The sequence below is a fragment of the Merops nubicus genome, unplaced genomic scaffold (genome assembly GCF_000691845.1).
Source record: "Merops nubicus isolate BGI_N331 unplaced genomic scaffold, ASM69184v1 scaffold26009, whole genome shotgun sequence".
NCBI lineage: Eukaryota > Metazoa > Chordata > Aves > Coraciiformes > Meropidae > Merops > Merops nubicus.
In genome coordinates, this window is record NW_008630681.1 from 30,002 (window position 1) to 47,441 (window position 17,440).

Consider the following 17,440-nt stretch of genomic DNA (forward strand, 5'->3'; position numbering starts at 1 on the left):
AAAATTAGCTCCAATTTACACAAAATGGAAGATAGAACAGGTTCGAGGCAGCTTTAGTGCACTTGTGACAGGTTCATCAGGACATGGCCAGTCAGCATTTCTAAATAAGCAGGACTGAAAGAATGAGGTTATTATTGTGAGAGGAAGAAAATTAGAACACTGCAGCAGAAAAAAAACAGGTAAGAGGAAACAGAGGAAAAGCTCCCAAAACTTGAGTAGTCACAGAGACAGTAAACCAGAGACTGGGGCAATTAAGGAATAAAAAAGAACTTCTCTTTGGATATAATTTGGCTTGAACTTTCAGTTAGACTCTAAGGCAAAAGGCAGCCACAAGTTACTAACTGCAGTGAGGATGGAGAGAAATTTCTTATTTAGGCATGCACATGCTAGTAGGATTTATTCATTCACATGAGATGATCCACAAATGAAATAAAGGGTAGGGGATAAAGAAAAGGGAAAGAAATAAAGGATGCAATAGGCCAAGTGGTTTTGGAAAAAGGTTTCCTTAAGTACACAAGAAGAAGCAACTTAAAAAGAAAATGGAAAACTATATATATAATTTTGGGAGGGTGAAACAGAAGGTAAAGAATAAATAATTTTGGTGTTTAACAGAAAAGCATAGTCAAAAAGGACGACCGAAGGAAATAATCATCCACCTAATACTTTTTTCCATGGAAACTGGCAAAGATGACTAATTCACTTCTTGAAAAGGTTGTGAAGCTCACAAGGTACAGAGAAGAGCCAGCTAATTAAACACAGACACAGGGACTTACCTTCCCCTCACCTTCCATCTCCCAACCAGATCCAGCCTGGCACCAGTTAAAATCCAGCAGCATCAGTTCAGGCTAAATATCTGTCACAGACACGTTCACAGCTACATCCCTGGGGCACTGCATTAAGCCCACTTAGCTTCTAGAGCATTCACAGCCCACTGAGGACACTGTCGTGGCAAGGGACCGATCCCTTTGCAATACCTCTGCTTCTCCAAAACACAAAATGAACCCCTCACATCCTCAGTAGTTTTTACTCATGATGTAGGAAAGATAGTTGAAGGTCTGAGATGAGACAGTAATTAATTGATAAAAGATCTAGCTTATCCCAAAACTGTCTAAACAGAGGGAATTTAGTGAATCCAGGGATCCAGTAATAAACTCAGACTTGACTTAAAAGATTACTTAAAACTAACAGCAAAACCCCCTCAGCTTCTCCAAGCTGAATGCCAGAAGTTCTTTACCATTAAGCTGGACACTGCCCAAGGCAGCTTTTACCTGCTCACTGCATGGAGCCAGTGTGTGCCCGTGACCCCGTGGGCACGGCTGGCACGCCTCCTTTCCCTGCATAGGTGCCAAGAGTTACACAGCAAGCAGGTAAACCACTCATTCAGTTCAGTTCTAGTATTTTCATGGGCTCTAAAGTGAGCTTGAGAAAGCAAGTGTAATTTTCCAAATGACCATCCCCTCCTCCCAAGTGGCATGCAGTCTATGGCCAAAATGAGACTTACAGGCTCCACGTTCCCCTTCCACAAGGCTTCAGGCAGGAGAGGCTGAATTAAATCTCTGTGAGTACTTCTGTAGATACAACTCATCTTGCACAAATTTGTAATGGAAAAGGCATGAAAGCAATTAATGGAAAAGGCATGAAAGCAATACCCGAGGGAGGTTAAGTATTCTCAGAAGAAGTAAAGTATTGTCAGAACACATAAAACCAGCAGCTTAAAAGCACCACTATACCCCCAGATGCATTGCTGCCACCGTGAGAAAACTCAACACCACAATGAATGGAGCAGCATACATCCATGACTGGAGGATCTGCGCCAGGACTGATCTTTGAGCTGAGCAAAACCCAGGAAGGAGCACTGCAGAGGCAAACGAATAGCTCTGGATTGGATGAGCAGGCAGCTCCCTCCTGGTATGCCATTCCCACGGGCAGACAAGGGCCCGTGCCCCCCTGGTGTCCAGCAGGGACCAGGCAGCCCGGCCACCCCTCGGCAGGCGCCAGGGGAGGGCAGAGAGCCAGAGGCTCAGCCTCAGCACTCGGCCGTGCTGGAGCCCAACAGCCACACCTGGGTGTGGAATGCTGCTCCCCAGCACACCTCCTGCAGCTCCGGGCTGGAAACGGGGCACCCTCACCTCCAGAGGACACCTGCAGCACAGCCTGCAGCTATCTGTTTTATAGAGGAGCTCTGGCAGATGGAGTTCACAATCCTGCAGTCTCGTGTCACCCGTGCCCTCCTGTGGTGGCAGCACCTTACACATCACTAGTTGCTTTTTCATCACTTAAATTACCTGTATGATTACAAAGTGACAGGTGTACTTACAGTAAAGATCTAACCAAAACCATACTTACAGTCTCAAATACATTAATGGGATTATTTAAAATAAAAAGTATGGTCCTTGGGCCGTGAGAAGCAAAACTCACCGAGCTCCTTCCCAGTGATGGGTGGCTATGAATCTGCCAAAAGCACTAACTCACCTCATTCCAAGAAATTGGTCGTAGTTCTGACAGGTAGGTTATTAAAGTTTGTAAAAAGCATTAGCACAAAGCAGTTTTAGGTTTATTTAAATAAAAATTATAATTTATACAAGACTTTTTAAACAAACAAGATTTCCTTAAAAAATGTACAGGGCAAATCATCTCATTATTTCAATTCTTCATACAGTATAAGTCTTTTGTCAAACAAAAGTTACACTGATAATGAATTATTTACAACTTCAAAATATAGACTCAAACTTCAGACATAAAAATTTTAACATCCATTATATTTCAACGATTAGTAGAAATTAAACATCTGCCAAAATGTACAGAATTCAATAAAAACTACCAGTATTTTTAATACAAGTTTAAGTAGCCAAAAAAAAGTACATCCTTTCATCTCTTCACAATTGGATAAAGTCTCTTTTCTCTTTGTCTGCAGGAACAAGGGTCGGGTTTTGCTGCTGGCATTCGGTGTGATGTTGCTACTAATAAATAGCTTGTTTCATTCAATCTTGCCTCACAACAGCTACAGTGCACAGGAAGGCATGATTTCATATTTCAGCTTTTTACCTTGTCAATTGAAACGGTCACCAGTAAAGAATTAAAGCAGTCAGTTTTCATCTCCCTTTTTTTCCTCTTTAAAAGGGACTCAAACTAACTGATATACTTCTAAAGAAGTTGAATCCAATTGTGCATGAACGATCCAGCAATGAACCACAAACATCAACAGAACTGCAAATATAAACAGCAAAGAGACAGACAGAATGACAAGAACATCACTTCCTGCTATTAAAAAGTAACACTTCACATTAAGTGGAAGGGCCCAGCCTGTTCCTGAAGTATGGCAGGCTGTACTGCAAACCATGTAGGAAGATTAGAATTTGAAGTGAGAACTTCAGTGTAATTATACAAGTCAAGTATATATTTACCCACTCTCCATACCCTCCTGCCCTCCAAACCCAGGAGGGGGTGGCAGGAGGAAAAGCAGGAGTAAATACACCGAGGTTACACGTCATGTATGCCACAGGAGCAGCTTTGTAGCAGGAACCTGGACACCCCCATGTAAAGTGAACTTTGTGAAATACCTACATAGATGTTTGTCAGCTATATTACAACTCTGTTTAAAAAAACTCCAGTCCTTTTCTATATATTAGAATGAAACTATGTTGCATTGCAGTTTGCACTAGGTTTACTGCTTTAAGAATTGCTAACTTTTAAGTTCACATTGTTAAAGTGCAGATTCATTTCAAACATCAACACATGATATTTTATAAGAAGTTTCTAATTTCTTTGTCCGGAAAAAATATGTTAAGAGTATATTGTCTGCATGAGGCATTCCAGTCTGGGAAAAGGATAATGATTTATTTTCTTCCTCTCTGAAGCTTAGATATGGTTAATTGTCCCAGCACCATCAGCACAGGACCTATAGCTCCTCCAGGAACCAGAATCTAGGACAACCCTATAGACTAGGGTCAGCCAGTAAAGGGTGGGAGAAAGAGGAGGTAATAAGTGCAAGTCAACTGATTTCCTACTGAAATTGCTGTTATGATCAGAGTGAAGGTATAAATTACACCTGAAAATGATATAAAAATAAGAAAAAGAGCATGCTCTCTGTAAAAAATATAGTTTTCTGTTTCTTCAAAAAAAAGGATAACACCTTAAACACACCCATGGGATTTTTTCCTTAAGACAAAATGAATTAATCTAATTAAGATTTATATATCATTAAGCTATTTTAATGCCTATTTATTAGTCACACTCACTATTCAAGGAAACTTCTGGAAAGGAAAGCCAAGTGATAATGCACAGCAATTATAAAAAGAGATTAAGTGATTGAAGTAGGTTTGATGAGAAAAATTTAACATCAAGGATTTTTACTTAAACATAAAACCTGCATATGTAAAGTGAGAAAACCATAAACTGCCAAGCTACATCCATATTAGATGGTGGCAAAATGCATTTCCCACCAGCTTCACTTATATTGTAAGTTTTCAGGCCCCGAGTTCCACCATATCCAAGGAGGAGCTGGAAATGCACTCCTTTTCCAGGGCACATAAAGACGTGTTCAAGGGCTGCTCTAAAGGGAGAACTTTAGATTCTTTAAAACAGCATTTTACCCATTACAGCAGATTCTGCCCCATTCTTGTTCACATTCCCAGCCAGGGCAAAAGTTTTACCCCATCAGTGTTTCGCTTTACAATACCCAACGACATCACAGTACTCAACAGTATTTCTTCTTATCAAGTTCATATTAAGTTCTTCATGTCACACCTCCTTTGGGCAGACTGAAATGAGGTTTGTACAGTTTGACTGCCACCTTCTTCATTACTGCATTTGTTCAGAGATTCTTGTTAAAAACTGTGCCAAGAGATAAACACCCCCTGATGCTTGTCTTCCCTCTCCCTCCCTCATTTTATCCCTTTCCCTATAAAGAATGAAAATTGCTGTTCAAAAAAAAAAAAAAAAGAAAAAGAAAAATCCATGAAATTAAGTCCCAGTTTTACATAAGAATTTGCATCCCCATTGCTTTTTCGGGGGACATTCATGTAATGTTTCAAGGCATCCACACTACTCAACTCAAAAGACACAGCAAAGGAAAAGACATCCTGGAAGGCTTGGTTTAACTCCTACTGTGCTTTCATGAAAATGCAAATTCTAAACCTCTCAGATGGGTGCTATTATATAAAGTATAAAACCTTTCTAATATTAAAGACAAAGGTCAGTATGTGCTTGGCTCCTAGAAAGGCCTGAGAGACTTTAGAGGAGTTTTACCTTCCTGTTTTACCCAGCAGTGGAGTTTAACTGTTACTAAAATTTAATTTTTTAAGGGGAAAGATAGCAACATACCCATGCCCCTCAAATTATGTTTTGAAAAGGAACTAGTGCTTTCAGCTGCTATACTATAGTGCTACTTTATTACAAGGTAACTCAAGAGAAAAGTCAAATTATAAAATAAAGACACCACATCTCAGTTCAGTTTAATTATACCCACCTCCCCCAACATAAGAAGCCTGCAAGTCTTTTATGCATTAACATACAAACACCTCGTACATACAACGTGTACAATAGTTGAGCCCTTCTATGATAAGTATCTACAGAAATACAAATATATGACGCCTAACATTTTAGGAACAACATTTTCATGCCCTCTTTTATAAAAAGTATCTGCCTGTCTTCCTTCCTCCTTGGTTAATTAGGAAAGGAAGATATCATTACAAACGTGCTCCTCCAATTCGCTGTATAAGCAATTTAAATGTCTGTGCAGGGAAAACTGAGCCTAACTAAATGGGTGAAATATCCTTCTGCAACACAAAAACTAGCAAGGAGGAGTTATTTGAAGTGCAGTTACAAATATGGAAATACTAGGGTGATAATACTTCCTTGGTGTTGCTATCAGTTTTAATGAAGAACCCAGTTTAAAACTCTGAGCTGAAGAAGAGACTTCAGGCTGCTGCAGTCATCATTCTCACATCCAGGGGGAAAATAACTAAGATAAGGGACACGTGTATCCCTTAATGATATCAGTGGAGTTAAAGGGATCAGTCTTTTCCACTTCACTATTTAGTCAGATCTCCAAGCATCTCCCCAACTTTTAATGTCAGTAAATAAACATTAAAAGTGCTTAATGTGCAAGGCTAATCGTGATGATAGCACTTTCACTGTTGTGTAATTTTTTTTGGTTTTGTTTTTTTTTTACAAAAACCTTAAAAACAAACATGAAGGCATATATAAAATACACTTGATTTATGTAACAGATAGAATATAAACCACCAGACAAGAAAAAATTATTGCAAAATAGATGAGGATGTTCTTTTTTTTTCACTACCAAGTTGTAAAATAAGGAAGTTTCCTTTAAATCTTCTAAGATAAGATACTAGCTTTCACTGCTTGATGATGCAGAGGTTATTTTCACATATTGGTTGAATATTGTCTCAAAAGCTTCATCTCTGTGTACCATGGCACCAAACACCAAAGGCTAAATAACAGAAAAAAAAGATCAGGTCAGTCTGGAAAGGAAACATCTTCCTCTAGGTATTGTTTTGTCCAAATCAATAGGAATAGGAGAAGAACTCTACTCAAAGTGCATGAATAAAAGACACAAGAATCTTTCTCCAGTAAATCCTTGGATATATGGCAGAGTTTCTAAGATTTTTTCCACTTCTTCATCTTCTTAAAACAGTCATTGAATAAAACACATCTGCACAGAGTATTAAGCCACGAAGAACACTTCATTTTTCCTTCCTCTACATCCACTCAGGGAATGATATTTTCCTTATTGACCTCTGACTCCACTAAAGATTTCTAAAAATCTTTATCCATGTCTCTTCATTTCAATTCATAAAATGTTCATTCACCTAAATAAATATTTTTAATATTTCTAACTAAGAAACACTCCTCAATATCAAATAACAAGTAGAATGCCTTGTACAACAGTTATGTGACTTGGAGAAGTTATTTATAGGTGACTAGTTCAACATAAGGTTCAGTGATATGTTAAGAAACGCTTCAGTTGCCCAAAGGATGCCTGAGGCCTAGAGAAACTTAAATCTTTAGCACCAGAACACTGAAACAGCAAAACTGCACCTGAGGGCCAGGCCCTTCCAACCCAAAGCCTCCTCACCCAAAGACACTCTCAACCCATCAGCTTTTCATGTCAGACTGCACAGCAGAGCAGTCCCCACGCTCCTGAGGAAGGATGCTGGGGAACAGTCAGTGGAGTCAGTGAAGCAGTTAGTGAACCACATCTTTCTGAAGTGTTAGAGTAAAATAGTCCAGATGCAGTAGGACAAGCTAAATGTTTAAATTAAAATTTTGAAGTCAAATATACTGAATAATAGACAATTGAATTAAAAAAAGAAAAACAAGCACAACCACAACGTAAAAACCCCATTGGCATAAGGAAAAAAAAGCCTTTGTGTTGTGGTGCTGGCCAAAGAAGGAAGACAAAAAGGGCACAAAGGTAAGCCCAGCAACAGACACAGCCAGCTACTTACCTTCTGTGTCGATGGTGTGGATACAGCAATGCCCATCCCGGACCCCGGAAGAACAGAGAGTACTTTATACTAAAAAGAGAAAAAAACCAATATAGACCAAAAGCTGTCTTACCTACCCAACAATTGCAAGGGGTGCTGAGAGGGCTACACAACTTGTCACTGGTGTGCCCTCCCAGCCACAACTAACAGAGCTCTATTAAAAAGAAGAGGCTAGATGCTGTTCTTTGACCCCAGAATCAATGGGTACAGCACTGACTGCACAGTGAGAACCTGCAGCTCCTCCCGTGCAGCCTGGTGGCACCCAGCCTGCCCAGCCTGCCTGCTGGAGCCAGCCCCAGCCCCAGCCGGAGCACCTCGGTACCGCCACGGCACGTGGGGCCTTGCCCAGTGACAGTGGCAGGGCCCTTGGTGGGGTGGGTGGCACGGGCAGGCAGGACAGCCCAGCCCTAGGTGTGTATACACACGTGGGAGTGTGCCTGCCTGGGAGCACCACCTGCAGGCTCCCCTAGAAGAAACAGTCATCCACTGCTTAAAGAAGCAGCAAGCAGAACAGGAAAAGCTGCTTTTCAAATATTAAACAGACAGACTATGTGCAGGTGGTGGGTTTTTGTAAAGAAAGTCTGTGATGCTAAGAAAGAATACAGTTGGCTGAACTGGGGAATATCCCCAATTGGGAAGGTACCCCAGGTCTGGCCTGGATTTCTCCCTCCCAAGCAAAACTAGGCACAGGATGTTTTTATGTTTGGCTGTATGATGCCTGTCTCCTCTTCATTAAAAAAAACCCTACACAGATGCAAAAGGACCTTTATGGCAGTAAACATCTACTAAACAACAAGTCAGCATTACTTCAAGTATGATGTTTAAAAATCCATCAAGATTAATTATTAATTCCAACAGGAATGTTCAAGTTATGCACAAGTTGTCTCCTTTACAGGCACACGATATAAATAGAAGGAACTCATTTGAACATCTGGAGATACTTAAGGAGTAGACACTGGGCTGAGGTGTTTCTTTGCACAGCACAATTTAATCTGTGGCAATCGAGGCCACTGGATGTAATAGAAAACAGGAGTGTCTGCATTTAAGAGTTCAGAGAGGCCAAGTTCAGAGAGGGTAACAAAAAAGTGACATTAAATGCCATATAGAGTGATACAAGAGGCCAATAAAGCTATTGGTCAGTGCAGGTGGATGAAAATTGACCAGAGGAAGGCTCCCATTATACTTGCTGTGCTTCCAACCATCTGCTTCTTGCCTGTTAGGGATGGGATCCCAACCAGATGAAACTCCAGTCTGATCCAGTCTGGCTATTCTAATGATTTACTTTTCTCCTTTGACAATAATCCCTCATCCCTCTGACTTTTAAGACGTGCACCTACCGACATCAACACCCAAACTGAAGTCAGCATCACAGGACTCCTGCTAAAGCCTACACAGCTCTAGTCAACACAGGAGTTCAGAAACAATACAACTTGAATTTTAAAATAATTCAGGAATGTAAGGGTTTAGTAAAATACTTTGGTTTTATGCTCAGAGTGAGTTCCCTTGTGCTAAGTCCAAGTGGCTAAACAAGCAGTTCTTGGAAATATTCTTCATAAAAGAATTACATTTTACTTATAAAAATTATTAAAGGTATGCTTTTTTTTTTTTAAATAACATAAGCAGAAAAGCAAAAGATGACTAAGTGAACAGAAAACCAGCTTTCTCCCCCACTTGCAACACAAACCAGACATACCTTCTGAATATCTGTTATATCCGTCAGCTTTATAACTTTATTTCTTTTAGATGAGCCAGATTTGGAGCTTTCAAAGCACAAGTAACTGAAAATAAAAGAAAATGCTTACTTTGATACAGTATTCTAAAACAAAGCTCTCAATATCCCTCCTGTCACTTCTGAAGTTTGAAATCTCACAGGTTAAAATCAGCTCCAAAACCAAGCAAGAGGCACACAATACACAATTCAGTTAATGCTTCTCATTTAGAGCAAACACTTGTAAATTCTAGCAACTGGCTAAGGTGTCTGAAAGTCTAAATATATTGTATGTCACACACACAAAACACCAATCTTCTGTTTGTATTGCTGCACGGAACGGTTAAACCTGACAAGCATTTTAAAGACACAGGAAGCATGTGTATCCTTAGCTAGTTGAAATACCCAATCTCAAAAGGCTTATAAATCTTTTACCATCCAAAAAGAAGATTAATGGAAAATACTGAGTTAGTTTCATGTCATTGTGATGCAGACAAAAGCTCTGATTTCTGGAGGCTGGGGAGTGCTCTCCATCACTAGGGGACACTGCATACAGATGAGCTTTCTTCCATTCTCCCCTAAGGAATTTCTGTGCAAGACCCAAGCTATAGTGATGATGGTTATTCAGCCCTGGGAGGCTAAGGGGTTAGTAAGGATTAAACAAAATAAAAATCAAGTACTAGTTTTGAAACCAAGGCTTGAATTCCCTTTTTTCCCCCCCCCCATGTTGTTTCAAGGAAGCTATAATTCACTTTGGTTTAAAAAAACCCATCAAGTTTTTGTGCTGAATAACCATGGATCAAAAACTCCAAATACACTTTGCTTTGAAGTTTCCTTTTTAGTATACATATAGTTAGTATCTTATCTGCATCAAGAACTGCAGCTACTGACAACACAGAGCTACTCTCTGTTCCTGTGCAAGCCTTTCCAAGGCAAAATCACATTTGTTAAGTGTTACCCACAGCCCAGATTCAGCTCTCCCTCTCTTATGGTGTTTTTTTTTTTTTCTTTTTAGGTTTTAAAACACTATGAAAAGGTACTTGTTTTAAAACATTGTTAAAGGATTCCTTTTAGAGTCAATTTATTTCCTATCTATTGCACTTCCCTCCTCAGAGATGTGTGGAGTGTAATGACTCACTTTTCTGTGACATAAAGAACTCCATTCCTGATGTAGTCTGTAGGCATCTTCCTGTCTCTGTTAATCAAGCAACAGCGCCAGCCATTTTCACACACTGAAAAAGTCATCACAAGAAATTTTACTTTAAGAGGTGGGCAATACCCCCAACAGTTTCCTAATAAGACAGCAGAAAACACTGAAAATTAAGCTTTAGATACCTAAAACTAAAAGTGGTTGCAAAGAAAAGTGTGAATGAGGTGGTTTTATGTTTTAACCCTGGCTTTAAAACCAAGTGGTTACAAAGAAAAGTGTGAATGAGGTGGTTCTATGTTTTAACCCTGGCTTTAAAACCAAACCAAAAACACAAACCACCCACGCAATTCTTCCCTTGAACTTGACTATTCCATTTGCATTACCACAAAAGGAACACCAAGCTGTGCATTCTTTCAAAGAACTGCAAGGATATGGAAGAAAGAAACCAGCTCCATTCATCCTAATTTAAAGCGAGTCATTTTAATCAGAAGCTTACACCTGGACATTGCACAGAAAGGGAATTCAGCTTTAAATAATCGTTGGCTTTTTAGAAACTACTCTACTGCTGTGGCCTTCCTGTTGTGTAGTACCTGCCAGCGGACGCTCACTTTCTGACAAGTTAAAAACTTCATGGAAATTCCCCCTCTTGGTGGTATGAAAACGACTTGTGTCTTCATCTTTGCTTATTCCAGCTGGGGCACTGGAGCCCACGTAACTTCTGGATGCTGCTGTTTGAAGCTGCAGAAAAATAAACACGATTCCGAAATTTCAACAGCAACATTTAAACTGTGCTCTTAGAAACAACCTGGCTAACTGCTCTTCCTAAAAAACCAAAAAATCTATAATTTAACACTTCTCATTAACTACTTCAGTAAAGTTAACATTGGACCGTTGTACCATACTATTGCTCTAATGTGTTATTAGAATACAAGCTTTCAAAATTCTGGCCTTTGACAGACAGACAGCCTTTGCAGGGGTGAAAGCACACGGTGATAAAGGCACATATCTTAAAATATTATTTTTCTACACTAAAGAGTATATCTAATTAGATACAGCTAAGTCACTGCACACAGCTCCAATATATCTATTACACTAGTGGACTGCTAGCAGTTAATATATTATCAGTACTTGACTTGTCTTCAAAAGACAGACCAAGCACAAAATTTTATTGGGCAAAATAAGTTGAGAAAGAAAAAAGAGCAAACAAAGAAAAACCCACACAAAACTGCATAAGCTCATTATGAATACAAATGCTGAAGTTGAAAGGAAATTTTCCACGCTAGGATCCATACCTTTTCATGCCCTGACAGCTGGCAGGAAAAGAAACAAACAACAGAAATGTGACAGTGACAAAAGAAAAAAAGTGAAGTCTATTTAACAGTATAATATATAGAATAAAACATGAACTGAGTGACACTGCAAAATCTTGCTCACAAACCAAGAGACTACACACAATGAATGCAATTAAAAAAAAGAAGAGTTCTCAGTGGTTAGAGCACACCAGTTCAATTTATTCAGGTTGCACTAGACCCATTGATCTTCCCTTTGCTTTGAAGTTGCACTGAGTTTTGAGTGTTGACATGTGAAATAAAATTGGAATGGTTGTCAGCATCCTTGGTGGGGAAAAAATGTAGCACAGAGTTGTCAAAACCAAAATATTGGAATAAAATCTACTCTTAAACAGAACTCCTGAACGCCCAGAGGCTGCCCTAGCAAGCAAGCCTTGCTTCTGGAAGGATGGCAGGTGGTTTCTTTTGGAAAACTTGCCTGCATTTGCCTTTTCATCTTGGTGGGGCACCACACGAGGCCAAAGGCTGGCTGCTGCCATGGAAGCATCAACAGCTCCTCTCTCAGCCCTGCCACACACATGCAGTTAAACAACTGGCAAGCTGACAACATGCAGGCTCAGGACTAAGCCCTTCTTCTGCAAATGCCTGGTGCTGTGGGAGGCCAACCAGTCTCTGCTGCAGTTTTTGTTTTTGCTCCTGAGTTGGCAGTATTCAACATTTCACCCAATTTAGCACTAATAAAAGAAAACCAAAGCAAATGAAAAAATACATGCTGCAATTGCTGACTAGAAACCACTGACCAAACAGGCATGGCAGAGGGTATTCACCATCCAGCTTCTAGGGCAACTGCAATGCAGTGATGCCTCGGGGTAAAAGAATAAAGCAAGTTGACATGGAAAGCAAATGGTTGGTGATAACTGTACTACTGCTCCAGTTACTGGCTGCCTGCAGTGCCCTTTGCAATGATTGAGCCCCTGGAAACAAGGAAAATAAGAGCTTCTCCAACAATTTGTGTGCAAGTAAAGATCAGACTAATTTTTTGAAGGCTTTCTTGGACAAGTTATTTGGCTCTATATCCACATAACCAGGTGAAGCTCCAGGGTCCAAAACATGACAAAGCTTAGTCTAACACTCCTTTTTTGCACTGGTTATTTTTGCTTTCCACTGTGCTGCTTCCTACCTACCCCATTACATAAAGAGATTTTAAAAAGGCATTTAAACTTCAGTACTGGTAGCTGGAGATGTGAGACAGTTCTGCCCTTACTTCTAGTCCTTCCTATCACTGGCAAATATTCCTCTGCCCTTAAAAGAAGCAGATAATTTAACCGTAAGCACACAGGCCTGAGATAACCTCTGTTATTATGATTACTAAAAGCAAAGCATTGCATTCAGTTGTGATAAGCCTTAAATCTCACTGCAAGTGACTGGATTTGTAATGTGGAAGAGTCCCGACCGTCTACAAACATCACCCATAAGTTGGAGGTAGAACACCTGAAGGTATTCCTTTTCCCTTGGTTGTCACCAGCTTTTGCCATGCAACCTTTACCCATCAGATACTGTTGTCAGTATTGTTCTCCAAGGACACAGGGCCAGAGTGGTGGCACAGACAATAGATATTGCATTGTGTCTAGGTTTATGGCATCTTGTATGCTGTTTAATGATAAGAAGCCAAAGCAAAGGCACATATACTGGCACTACATGCTTTGGGCTCTGCCTTTTCTAGGAAAAAAAAAAAAAACAAAAACAACAAAAACCAACCACAATCTTTTTTGTTTTTGCCTTTTTGTGCAATGATCTATTTTTTGTACTATGAGGTTCCCTGAAATATCTCACGGGGTAAGAAAGTCTGTCTAAAATTATTGAGACTAAAGTTTTCAAAGACTTTTGGGCAGTCCTGCACATCACTTCCAGGCAGACAAGCCAAGTCCATCAAGTCAGACACTGTAGTACTAAAACCCTGGTCTACTTGACAAAATCTAATCCATAAGGAAAAGCCAGAAGAGATAATTACTCTCTAAGTGTATAGAGTCAAGTTCAGCAGTTCAGAGCCTTTCCACTTCTAAGGCAGACTAGAGAGACCCAGTAAAAAGCTGCCACAACCACCACAGTACATGAATGATAACCTGTAAGCCTCTCAAGCACAGAAAAACATTTAAGCCCATCTTTTCCAAGCAAGAGCAATACAATGATGGCTCCATCCAAGAGCACATTCACCTTTCTCATCCCTTGGAAAATTGGAGCAAAAGACTAACTTTCTGTCTAAGACTGCCTTTCCCTTCTACTTTCTTCTGAAATACTCAGATTATGTTGCAGTTATTTTACTCCCAACTGCTCTGTCACCCCCAGAAACCTGTATTATTTCTTCTTCTTCAGAGACTAACAACTAAGGGTTCACGTGTTTATCCCTTTTGCTCTCCAGTCATGTACCCAGCCTAAACTACTGCTAAGTGCTGCACATTTTTGTCAAAGAGCTTACAACAGTACTCAGATGCGCCACGAACGTAGTTAGATATTGTGGTAAGAAGCATTAAGCAAATGCTAAAATAGGATTAGATTTATTATAACAATTTTTCTTTTTACACTAATAAACATTAACAAATTCAGGGATACGGAAAAGCACAATTTGCTTTTGTGTCAGGTCCCAAAACAATTTGCAAAGATGCACAAACCACAACACTTGAAGATGTAACTATGAGATTTTAACAAAAGAAAAATTGACCACTGGAGTACCAACATGGTGAAAAGCCATCTGCCAACACTATTTTAAAAGGTCATCTAATACAAATAACCATTAGACATAATGCCTACATCTGTAAATTACTTTATTACCTCTGTTAATACTTATCCCATTAGTAAGATGCATATTACACTCAAACCTTTCTTTTTTCCTAACTGTTCTTCAATCTACATAAGCAGCTGAATTTCCACTGAAAAAAAATGCCTGAGAACAGAGAAGGGGAATACAAAATGACTAAATTTTGACAACAAGATCACACAGAATATATGTTACAGAAATTTGTATGAATATGGAGGGGTTTATTTTTGTTTCATATGATTTCCAGTATATATACATTTACATACACATCTCAATAACAGATTCATTTCTCACAAGAAACAGAATCCATATAAAAACTGTGGATCATGAAAATAATTTTTAAAAATAGAACTAACACTGACGGTTAGAATTTAATTAACCTTCCTTTTAATGTGCTCTAGTCACTGGGGAAAAAGGAAAGGGGAAAAGGGATTTGATTTTCAGATGCTGGGAAGAGAGGGACAAAAAGATTCATTCCCCTTACCCGTCTCGACACTGTAGCATTAGATCTTTCTTTGAGCTGAGGATCTGTTGGGAGACTTGTCCAGATGATATAAGGAGTATCATACTTAGCTCTCAGTCTGGGGCATCGTTTGAAGATAAAATCAATAAGGAAAAACTTGATTCCAGCATAGAGTCCTGAAAAAAAAAGGTCACTTTAGTAGGCATGTTGAAGGGGCGTTAGGACCACCACTGTTTTGATCATGTGTTAACAAGTTCATGAGTGAAGGCAAATTCTGTGTCTTCACCATTCTCTTAGTTTTAATAGTTTGACTCTTCCAAAAGCAGGAAATAATTTTTCTTTTCCTCTGCTGCCCAGATTTTCCTCCTTCTCCATCCCCAGTTATTTTAAATCAATTACATAGCTTTTTATTATGCAGAAGAACATTAAAATAACTATAGCATACATTCCTTATTACCAGAAGCATTCTGAAAACACAATGTACTTCCAAACCAGAAAACACACCAGGGCATTCAACTCTCCCCTTCCTTGCAAAAACTTTAATGGCAACAGAGGGCTCTCATGTACTTCATTAAAGTCTGTCATTCCAGGCCATTATGTCCTCTTGTCTTACACAAGGTATTTCCTTCCATTCTGCCAGATTAATAAGGGCTTGAAACGCTCTCTCAAAACTTTACTGAGCAATTCAGGTCTCTTTCCAAGAGTCAGAGTCAAAAAAAAAAAAATAATAAAAAGCCTCACACAACTAATTTAATTGTCACATCAAGCAAACCTATTTTTATGTTCAAGCTAACACAGTTTGAAGTTCAGTGCCACTAAAAGTAATACTCATTTGATCATATTAATACTTTAATTGAAAAAAAAAACAAAACAAAACCCACCAAACAAACCAAACAAACCCTTGGTTCTCAGGATGGGGTTTCAGATAAAGAAGAGACAGTTTCATGCTATAGTGAAACCCCTCTTTTCCCAGTTCTCAGTGGAGAGTTTAAGCATCTGCAACTTCACCCACAGTACTCTGTTTATCTTGCCCAGCTTATCCTCCAACTTTTACAAGTAGTTCCATTAACCCTTTCATTTTTTTCTAACCCTGTCATCTTTGTGCCTTCTGTGTGGTCCCATATATTTAGTTTGCAAGGATGTACGAGCAAAAAATAACCAAAATATAGGACTTCCTGGAAGTCTTATAGCTAGCAGCTCATCATAAACTCCCCCTCTTCAAGGAGCGAATGCATTAGCAAGTCTTCTACTATATTATGTATCCAGAGATGGTTTTCAAAATGCACATAACAAATGATGCCAAGCACAATGCAAACACTTTAAAACACTGCATTATTTATTAATGCAGGGTTTTCTTTCTTAAACTCTAAAACTTTCCCTCTAAAGTTCACATTAAGTTTTACATCTAGATTGTAACAGGTCAATTATTTATTGTGTTTACCCATTGCAAGACCAATAATCCTGTATGGCAAAAAGCAGGATGCAATAAAAGCTGCCCATAGAGTAATGTAGAGTTTCTGTGTTATTTCTGGCTGGACCCACATGAACAAGCTGAAAACAAAAAAAGAAACATAATTTTATTACTAGTGTTCCAGACATGGGTCAAACTTTAAGAGAAGAAAAAAAGACTCAGTTCAGATAACTTACTTTTTAATTTTTTCCAGTATGTCTGCCATCTTCCCAAAAAGGTTCTGCACAAGAAGCAAGAGGATTAAAACCAAATCCTACATTATTTTGGGTTTTTTTTTGTCCATATAATAGAAGCCAAAAGTTGCCTTACTCTGCTGTAATAAGCAATTCCCAGAAGTGATTCTTTAAGCTCATTTTTAGCCATCTATATACTTCCCAATTGAGTAAATACAGAACAGCGTGGCAGTATATGATGACTTCCATCTCATTTAACACTTTGTTCTGTAACTCATGATTGATTGTTAGAATTGAAGAAGCTATTTAATCCCACTGTCACAACTGGAAAGTGTTTGCATTACTGCACACATTTTAAATTAAGCTGTCAATCTAAGAGTTAAGAGCTTCCGTCAATGTGTAACAAACCAGGGAATTTCTTCACACATTCTGAGCACTGAAGGCTCAGGAAGTAGGTACTCAGTTCACCAAATGCTGGAGGCAGCTTCTCTAGAAACACACCACTGCCAGGTGTTTAGCACATGCCCTTTCAGTCACTAGGTCCAGGTAGTTCCAAAAACTGTTGAGGCAAACATACCCTGCTCAGAACTAAGAGGGTTATTTGGCAACCTTCTCTAACTGATTCTTGCTGTCCCAGCACCTGTAAACTTCCATCCTGCCAACACATTTCCCAGGGTGTTCATACAATACACACCACCACCAGCAGAGGGAAGGAGATGAGCACAGTTGGCAAGACTACTACTGAGCTACTTTCAGCAGTGACACCTCGTTACAGATGGCACGAGGCTGCAGTTCAGCTACATGCTGGAGTCCCTCAGGCCCTAGGGTAGCTCGTCAGACTGTTGGAGCTGGGAGGAAACTTG

General features: G+C 39.4%; 1 protein-coding gene across 1 annotated transcript; it reads right to left on the minus strand.

Moving 5' to 3' along the window:
• Positions 1-6,189: 6,189 nt before the first annotated feature.
• Positions 6,190-16,624, minus strand: LOC103779745 (GRAM domain-containing protein 4; the record flags this gene model as incomplete). The annotated part of the gene is made up of 8 exons (XM_008947391.1): positions 6,190-6,451; positions 7,470-7,538; positions 9,202-9,286; positions 10,355-10,448; positions 10,957-11,104; positions 14,955-15,109; positions 16,375-16,484; positions 16,581-16,624. Coding segments are annotated over 8 exons (807 nt in total), but the record flags the coding sequence as incomplete, so codon positions are not given.
• Between the last annotated feature and the right edge of the window lie 816 nt (positions 16,625-17,440).